General features: G+C 50.2%; 1 protein-coding gene across 1 annotated transcript; it reads right to left on the reverse strand.

Moving 5' to 3' along the window:
• Positions 1-474: 474 nt before the first annotated feature.
• N0V89_011308 (uncharacterized protein) lies at positions 475-3,429 on the reverse strand (the record flags this gene model as incomplete). Its single annotated transcript, XM_056220040.1, has 1 exon — positions 475-3,429. The coding sequence occupies one exon, from the start codon at positions 3,427-3,429 to the stop codon at positions 475-477; it is 2,955 nt and encodes a 984-aa protein (XP_056067167.1).
• Positions 3,430-9,979: the final 6,550 nt, after the last annotated feature.

Genomic DNA, 9,979 nt, shown 5'->3' on the forward strand with positions numbered 1-9,979 from the left:
ATCCTTTCAAAACCGTCCACTCACATGCGGTCTGTTACCAAGTTTTGTACCACTTGTAGATCTAGCCGTCGGCAGTGCGAGTATCCGTACGCTCGGTAGTGCTGCCAAGATGAAGCTTTCGGTCATCAGCGCTGTGTCGTGCGGCTGAAACAAGATAAACAGCTCGCCTAACAGAGATGCCACTACCACCTCGCCAATTACGGTTTAAAGCGTCAACCAGGTGAAGCGATTGCAATGAAATTACGGGAGACCAGGCAGAACTCGGCGTCGTATCGAGATCACTTGCAATGATGCAAAGAGTAATACAAATCGAAGAGAAGGCCGCGAACACGAGTCAGGAAGATAAAAGCTGGCATAACGGTCTGGATTGTAAGTGAAATACCGCCAGGAGATGTGTTCCCTACTGTACCCCTAACCATTACTTTCGAGGGGCATGTGCTTAACTTCTTCCACTGTTTTACTTAAGTCACGTTCTTAATTGTCCTCTAGCTCAGCGCCCCGCGCTAGAAGAAGCCGGTGCAGATCTGAGAGACCTTCTGTCTGATATTTCTCTTGTAGTATCGTCGCAACGTCAAGTGCTGTAGCTGCAGGATCCATCCCATCTGCTATTAGGAGTGCATTCGGATCAGCACCATGCTCGATGAACATGATCAAAACCTTGACCCATCTTTTCGTACCAGTTTCGTCTGTGTCGTGCATCTTGATCCATTTCCTGCGGTCCGCCTCTCGCGAATACTGCAACGCCAACAACCAAGGCGTCTTTTTCTTCCCAGACAGGTCCTGATACAGCTGATTCGGGTCCTCCCCGTTGGCTAGGAGCGACTCAATTACGATCGGGTCCGTAAGTGGGTATACCGTCTTCCGCCGATTGAACAGAAATTCAATTGCGTGGCTCAACAGTGGAATGCCGCCCTGATACCCATATTTGCCTGTACTTAGCTTTGCGTTCAGATAGCTGTCCAACCCGAATTTTGCGCACAGTGAGAGAAAAGGATAGTGATAGGGCGTCTTCCGCTTCATTCTCTCCTCGTATGATCCGAATGCGTTGCGTGCCCAATTGTCGAGCGGATCAGATTCTTTTGTGGCCCAGTACCAGTTTAGCGTGGTGTTCAGCTCATCTAGTAATCTGATCTGTGTGGTGCAGTGTCTTGGATGCGAGAAGCGCGCATGCGTCAGAGCAAGTACGATGTCGGGCCACCAGTCGTCAAGCCGCCGGTGCTTACTGGGCTCTTCGAGGGGCACTCGGAGCTGGAGGGCGTGAGAGCGTAGTAGGTCTATGTGTGAATCAAAGTCCTTTTCCGAGCGTGCCCGGATACCTTCCCACACCTCAGGTATCAGCAAGAAGTCCCGCACTGTGCGATGCAAGTACGCGATCCTGCTCTCCGCAAGAATTCGTGGATCCCTATCGGTGGATCTGCTGGAGCTCAATCGAGAGTATCGCGCCTTGATGGGATCGCGGCTGTGGAGTACGAGCAGATCTGCGCATAGAGAGCTAAGCTGGGATTTGCAGGCTTCGTATGATTCCATGGCGTCGATCTCGGTAACCTGCCGGATTGTTCCTTGTAAAGATGTATCGTTCCCCCAGAACGCGAGGCGGAGTTGGTACGCCGTCATCGAACGTGCGCTCTCGTCTCTCGTGAAATCGCATACGGCCTCTTTCGCGCATATGATATTGAATATGCGCGATTGCTCCTCTAGCTCTTTGGATGACCGCGACTGAAAGAGAAGGAAGTGGAAGAGATCATCTAAATCGGTTGGTAGCGTGTCCAAGCAAGCCTTCAGCCCGTCCACGCTAGCATCTTCGCTTTCGATAAGCCTTCGCACTGCCAATGTAGTCCACAGAAACACCCCGTCGGCTCTTCTTACTATCTCAGTTTGCAGCTCTCGCCCCGTCTTGGGGTCTTGTTGCATGCTCTGACGGATGCGAAGCTGCCCATTGAGCTTATCGCTCACATACCGATGCATTCCGGCACTCGTCAAATCGTGCAGGCGGAACTGTGGAATCCCCCGGAATGCATCTTCGAATACCCCCCACGGCCTACTACTCAGACACACCTTTATCCTCCCCCTGAAATCTACTACAAGCTCTTTGAAAAGCTTTACCACCTCTTCAGGTTGGCCATCGAATTCATCGAGGCCATCGACAAATAGACACAATTTCGTAGTCTTTACCACTCGTTCCACACATACACTGAGCCCATTCATCAAATCATCTACTGTCCACTTAATCGGTGTCTTCACTCTGGCTTTGGCGTCCTGGCTCCTAAGCCACCATTTGGGGAAAGTCCACGCGGTAAGCTCTGGATGCTGTTCCAAGATTTGATACAGCAAGTACCGTATTAGTCCCGCCTGCGATCGTTGGTCGTAGCTCCCACTCGTCCAAAAGAAGAAACTCGCAATCGTCAGTGGGGTTCCACCAGCCCAAGTCTTTAGGTGGTCCAAGGTGGCGGGGTGCGAGTACAAATAACGCATAAACGTGCTCTTTCCGCTTCCAGGCTTTCCGCTGACCCAGTATGCGCCCCCTAGCTTGTCTGTCGAGAGCCAGGAAAGGAAATCGTTGGACTCATGCATGGGCTGTTCATCTTTATCAGTTAAGGATGGGGATGAGCGTGTCGAAGGTTCAAATATCCAGGAAAAGGTATGTGCGTGTGCCTGCTCCACGTCCTCTTCTCTATCCTTCATGGAGGAATATGAGAGAGACTCGAGCAAGTACTCATGCACCAGATGGGCTCGATCCTTGTTCTTTAGAGTCGCCAGAACCTGGTCATGCTCTGACAAAAGAGTGGGAGGAGATATTGCTTTCTTCGGCTTCGAAGACGTAAACATGTCCACTGCTGAGAACTGGGATGTCGGCCTGGTAGATCTTGAATTCTTAATTTGCTCTATTGAAGATGAGCCAAATGTGGATTTGTCGGAGGGTTGAAGCAGGGGCATTGGTGGCGGAGCTTCTTGAGGCTTTCGCATCGCTTGACCAAATCCAGATGTCTTGACTTTATCATGAAGACTTGATGCTTCCAAGGAGAGCCCCAACTCCTTGGATCCGTCATTTAAAGCCTCCAATATCTCAAACATCTCGTCTTCAATCTCTGGAAGAGCTTTGCGAAGAAGATCTATGATCTTTTCTAGTTCTGGGACACTTGAAGTCCCCTCAAGCAGGTTAATTAGACTATCGGCTAGCTCTTGACATGCGTTGGCTTGCTGCTGAAGCTTGACCTCTGTGGCGTTAGGTTCGTGACCGGCCTTTGCTGGGCCCCTGGTTCCTAAACGCTTGTAGTAAGACCTGGAATCCTCTAGCCACGTATTTTGCGTTGAGCTGGTACCTTCGGCACCTTTTAAGCCGTGGATATCGCGTATGAGGGCAAAGCCGAAGGATATGAAGTCGTCCACAGCTGTGGCAAGCTGTTTCAAATCGCTGTGAGAAGGAGCCATTATAGCAATAGGCCACAGCCAGGAGTGGTCAATATGCGCTGCTTTCTTCGTGGTTAGGCCGAGGTGCGGGTATGACGTTGATCAACTTGCTGCAGAATGGCCAGGCAACAGCAGGTGTTCCATTGATTATATAATGCAACGTCGAACACAGAATTCTGACTCCACGCTCAACTTATCTCGGTTCATGTGACGCTATAGTTCATACTGATTGCGTTTTTTGATAAGATTTACGCTTACTTACGTCAGACTTGAATATGACTCTGTGCGACAAGTGCTACCTAGGTAAAGCTTCGCTCACGTGACGGTACTTCCACAGGCTCGGCTACAACTTGCTCCGGGTCAGCACTGTTTTGTCCGGACTCCGGAGCTTGCGATCCCCAATGTTCCGACACAGGATCCGTTCCATCAGATGAGTTTCATAAGCTCACATGCAGTTGTGTTGGTAGTGGCTAGTTATCTGGAATATCATTTTCTAATTCATTATTTTATGTACCAGGTTCAACCAATACACCGGAAGCGTTGGCTTAACTACCAGATCCATTGTACAAGCCTAAATGGACAGATGAACTGAATAGAACATTCGCTCGAACAGCCCGTAGGGCGCTACGGTATTTCTATTTTCTATACAACTTTCTTAGGCTTACTTTCCCACATGGCGCCGACACACATGAACTGGACGATTGATAACGCAAGAACTGCTCACAGCTGTCGCCTATAGCCATCCGAAAATACCTCTCGAACAACCTGCTGGGTCGGTATAGGCAGGTCAGTGATTGTATATGGTGATTTCAAGAGCGCATCTAGAGCTCTAGGTGGTAGAGACACTCCATTTAGAACGTGTCGCACATGAGAATTGAGGATGTTGGTCACAATTGCAATGCCAACTACGCCACCAAGCGCACGAATCTGCGTAATCGCTGCCATACCAATAACTTCATCAAAAGTTTTAGTGTCTTCCCTTGCATGCTGGTGAAGGACACTTACAGGTATCTGCCCCCTTGGCTTGGAACGGGGTCCAGAGGATGAGTATGCCCAGGTTTATCCCAACCCCAATACCAGTTATTATTTGCTCGGCGTACATGGAGGCGGTAATATCGCTGCTTAGTCCCAGTTGCGCACTGGCTCCCGCTACCTGAAAGATACCGCCGGCCATGAGAAGATACACACAGGGCACACCTCGCTTCGCTAGAGTGCTTTGCGCAATAGAACCAACCGGCATTCAAGGAGTGAATGGTAATAGACGCACACTAGCATCGAACGCGGAGAGCGAATTAACAATCTGTAGTCGTTGCGGAATCGAAAAGATGGATACCGTGAAAGGCGTACCGGCCGCGAAGGCACACCTTAGCGGGAGTAAGTATGGTGTAAGAGGATTAACGCGCCATAGAATTACAGGAGCATGGCAAGGAAGATACGGTTGCGCGCAAATCTCCACGGCAACACTGGTTCCATGCCGGATTCTGACTCTGCGGCAGCCAACGCTGCAGGTACCGCATCTTGCAGACTGCTGTGGAAGATTCTCACGCATGAATCTGGCTCTAGGGCGGACTCTTGCTGCCTTGTAATGAAATACTCCCAAGCGGCGAAGGCTAGCCATAAGATGGCGCATAGTGCGAGTAAGACGATGACCAAGGCGGAGGACCATCGGTAGTGAAGACCTGCTTCCTCAAAACAGGCGACCAAGAGTGCGGAGGATCCAAAGAGAAGAAAGCACCCTACAATATCTAGGCGCCGGAATGTTTTGAGTGAGTATAATGGCACCGTGGGAGCCGGGAGGAGGTGGCGTGGAAAGTTTGTTGGCATGCTAAGTTGAAGCAGAAGCATAGTCGCAACGCCAGCAGGTACACTAAACACGGTATATTGTTAGTGGCAATTGATGAGAGAGTTTATGTTAGAGACCTTCATACTTGATCCAAAAGATCCATCTCCATGTAGTCCTGTCGTTGATTGCGGCGCCGATCAATGGCCCGAGAAGATACGAGAACGCAAAGGACATAGCGGTTATGCTTGAGTACGTCTCGTATCTATGCGGGGGAACCATCTCGACGATAATCGATAATGCAATGGCTGTCATTCCGGAGCCACCCAATCCTTGAAAGGCGCGCAGCGTTATGCTGTTGTTGAATATCAGCTACCTAGGCATGCCTATGCATATAGATCTGGAGATCTACAGCTGAACGCTAGTTTTGGCTGCACCGCATCCTCCAGAGAATATGGTGAAGATTGCAAATGCAGCGGTGAGGCAGCTTTTACGGCCTATGAGGTCACTCAGCCGTGCCCATATGACGAGAAAGCCTGGCCACCGTGTGTAAGCTCCTGCGGCGGCAACGAACATATAGGCATACCCGCGTAGGTGAGCAAGTACGCCGTGACCACCCATCCAATGTCCGTGAAGTTCCTCAAGTCATTGCTGATCGAGACGAGAGCAGTACTGACGATGGAGACTTCCATTGACGCCATGAAGAGACTGCAACATACTCTGAATTGAAGTCATGAAAATGTCTGCCTAGTTGTTGCGCTGAAAAGACCTACGCGAATGTCACAGCGTGAAGTCTCCAACCGGACAGATAGTCCAGCATTGTCGTGTGGATGTCTGATGCGACATCCCGAGAATATGTCTCTTTGGTAGATATGTTATGTTACTCAGATGCTATCAGAAAGTAGGCACGGTTTGGAGCAAGAAATACTGGAAGAGTTGTAAGCGTTGACCTTGAACAGAGGGAATGCTGAACAACCGTAAACCCGAATCTGAGCGGACCAAATGCTGTTCAGCTTGATGATGACGACATTACTTTCGCAAGCATGCCCAGGTGTCATGCCGCAACCTGGGGCATGATAGGATACGCAATAGATACAAGTGATACTTGAGAGTTGACGCTGCCAATTCAGCTGCCGGATTCGAGAATGCGCCCGTATCCGCGTCCGGCTATAATCTAATTTGCATGTGGTGGCGTACCCTAACGGCGGACCGTTGCCAAGATATACCCAGTCGAAATCTCACCCGTTCCCACGCCCAGCTTTCATATATCCGGCATATAGCGTACCGCGATGGCGGGCCATTTCTAAGACATAGACAGGGTGCGTATGGTGTCAGGAAAAGCTCGACTCATAGCTCAATTGTGAGTGTGTTAGCGACAGGGGTTACTGAGACCAGACGACCTATGGGGTCTTTTGTAACGAAGACGGACCACAGCAGGAGTGATGATTGCTGCATACGGACATTCCTGGGAAGTTTGATTTGGGTAATATATATGTCTCCGGTGGTAAGGCAATGGTGCTGTGAACACACATGTCGTCGAATGGAGATGAGCGCTTTGTTGGCTGAGGATGTAGACATAATCTAATTTTGCCACTCTGTAGCTTCAAATGCAGCAGGTGTGGGGGTAGGAGGATAGCGAGCCGAGCTTTAGTGATAGTCTCTGATGCAACGCTTATTGTTGTTTCCCGTAAGTCCATACGTTTATTGATTCGTCCCCATTCAAAGTTATCTAAGCCCGTCCTACCTTAGATCATCCTATGAGTACTTTCACTGCATTTAGACTGTTGGTCAGATCCTTTGTCGCAAGACTAGTTTGGTTGCGAGAAGAGAACTAACCTTGGTCGCTAGAGGCGTGTATCTTTTGGAACCTTCTTGGAATTGCATCCTGTCCATACCGGTCTTTGCTTATTCCTGATTCGCATCAATTGTCGAATGCTCTCGAAAGGCAAAGGCACAAGGCCTCCCAGCCCTCCTTCGATTTCGGTTGCCTTACAATCCGGCATACCGTACATGACTGCCTGGCTGGCAACGTGCTCTGCCTTGTCTGGTGACACAAATCGCATGCAAGCCTCTGCCCACAGGCTGAATGTCTTTGATGCCTGCGGAAGTCCACGAGTCACAATCATGTATTCGTGACACATACCTTGCCACTCGGTCCATGTGACATGAACGCCGCAGCTCGCTGCCCGTGATGCCACGACGGCATTACCGTCTCGGCCCCTTTCAAGTTCGCCTACGGCAAACCACATTGGGGGTGCCCCTGTTCAATCACGCACAGCAGCTGGGCTGATGAATTCATGGTCAAGGCTCATTGCTCGTGCATACGGATGTTCCCGCGGTGGCTTACTCGGCCAAATGCTGTCAGAAGGGAAGTTTGACCATAAGGCTGGTTGTAAGGAGGTCAAAATATCGGTCGCGTTCGGATTCAGCCAGGAAGGTAGGCAATCGGTCTGGTCGCACCAGCCCGATGCAATGACTATTCCAGCTGGAATAGGCAAATGGATACGTCGTCCATGAAAACATATGGTAGGATCCGCACGTTTGTTGAACTCCAACAGAAACTTGGTCAGGCCGAATGCGAGGTTAACGCCTGCACTGTTGCCTGCTAGCACAATCTTCGACGCCTGAGTCGCTGCAGGAAATCCCTTCGTGGCTGTGGCCGCAGGGGGCGGACTTAGTAGAGAGGCGTAGGCCAGTAGAACGTCTAAAATGGGTGCGGGAAACGTGTTCTGGGGACAAAGTCGATATGAGGTGCTGGCTACAACGGCGCCCGTCAGGCGAGCTAGACGAACAGTTGCGGCACGGTACTCGGCTGGACAAGAAAAGCTGCTCAACCGTCAGCAAGCTGGGAGAGGGACGCTAAAGGAATGCACACACAAGAGTCCTCCTCCGTGCATGTACAGAATGACTGCATCGTTATTGACGCAGTTGCTCTTCTTATCCGCACGAACGAATTCAACACCGGTATCGACTTGTGAAAGCTCGGCAGATGACATGAACTCATGCTCTGGACCCTTCAGCTGCTCAATGACGTCAAACAGGGCATCTTTGAGGTCCGTTTCAGGCGGCGCAGCAAACGTGGCTTGGTCGACTGATACACTACCCTTGGCGGGTCGCTTTCCTGACGACTGCGCTTGCTGTTGCGAAATTGGCACTAAAGGGAGGGACAGATACGCTTGACATGTAGCTCGTATGATCTTTCGTTGTTCCTCGACAGTGGACATGGTCGCTATGTCTGGAGCGTGGTGGGTGAGAGATGTTTGATTTTGTGGGGTACATCCATATATTTGTTGACAGGTGAATCTGGGTCACCGCGGCTCGGCGTACGCGGCATTACACAAGCGCTAGTGCATGGCGCATGTGACCTAGGAAATATTGGTTCATCGTCAGCTAATCATCGTCAGCTAATCATCGACGGGCAAATCTATAATTTCACATGCTATGTCTCATTCCACCCTAGATATTCTACTCTACGCCGCCCTCGAGGAAAGTCACAACGTCTATGTAGAACTGAACTATCTGGATCATACCCACAATAAACCGATTACGAGGTTGAGTTCTTCCGACCAGTGTCGTCACCTCAGTATCGTTCTCGTCGACCAGATAGCCATCTCTTCGTAGTAACCCATTTGCCACTGATTTTCCCGCTGTGAAGCCGTCTTCATGAAATCCGTATCCCATCCATGCTCCCGCAAAAGATGTGCTGTTTACCCCGCTGATACGCCACAGTTATTTTGATGCTTTTACGCTATCGGACGAAAAGAGTGGATGGAAAAACTCACAGACGGCCTTTGGCGATGAGATGGGCCGTGGAGGGTTCATAGTCACCAAAACATTTCCTAGTTTCCCCGAATTTTCTGCAAGACTAAAACCTTGCAGTCGGTTCATGTAGAAGGCGATCGCGATCTTGTTACCAACCTCGGGCGCTCGCTCAAAAGGATTCTTACTCCGCTTTTAACCTAAGGTGTAAACCGACTCCTCCAATAAGCAGTTCCAAGGCGATCTTGCACTAAGCGTTTGCGGGAGTAGCTGCACATTCATTCAGTAGATTCAAAATAACGCGCATATTATGGGTACGCACTGACTCATCGGAATGCAACACACAAATGTTCTTGCTTGTCTTGAAGGCGCCCAAGAGTGTTCTCTCCAGATGGGTCGCATCACCACCAAGAATTTGGAGAGCTTGTGGTGCATGAACCGCCAAAACTACATGATCAAATTCAGTAACACCATCGTCTCTCGTGACGATTTTTACACGCCGTTCCGTCGACTTTCCATAGACTCGACTTTTGTGTTTAGATGCAGATGTTGATGTGGAGGAATCTTGTTCGTGAAGGCTTCTACGTAGGAGTTCGAGCCGTTCGGGGTGGCCCGCCAGCGCAAAGTGTGCCATAGCGTGTCAAGCAAACGATGGGTAGTCCTAGCACGTGTCAACTTCTAGAAACCCTCGCCGAGAGAGGTGTCACGACAGAGTTTGGGTGCTTTCTACGCGTCCGCCTCCGGACGATGATCCGAGGGAGTCTTTGCCAAACGTGCCCGGGATTGTGTTAGAAGGGACGTCAGATGCGCTTGTGGAGGGCAAGTATAACCACCGGCCAATGTGGGAGATTGGGGAAGCACAATAAGGTAGTAAGTACGAAGGGCATGAACGCGACTGACTCGCTCGCGGCATTTTACAGGTACTTGCATTTTTTCAACGTGAATATTAGTTATTTTAGCAAATTCTTTGTCGGGACTCAAATTGAGCATGGCAACTTCGCCACACTGTCTACCTGCTAGCAGATAATCCAC

This window comes from Didymosphaeria variabile, assembly GCF_027946475.1.
Source record: "Didymosphaeria variabile strain IMI 356815 chromosome Unknown scaffold_8, whole genome shotgun sequence".
NCBI classification, from domain to species: domain Eukaryota; kingdom Fungi; phylum Ascomycota; class Dothideomycetes; order Pleosporales; family Didymosphaeriaceae; genus Didymosphaeria; species Didymosphaeria variabile.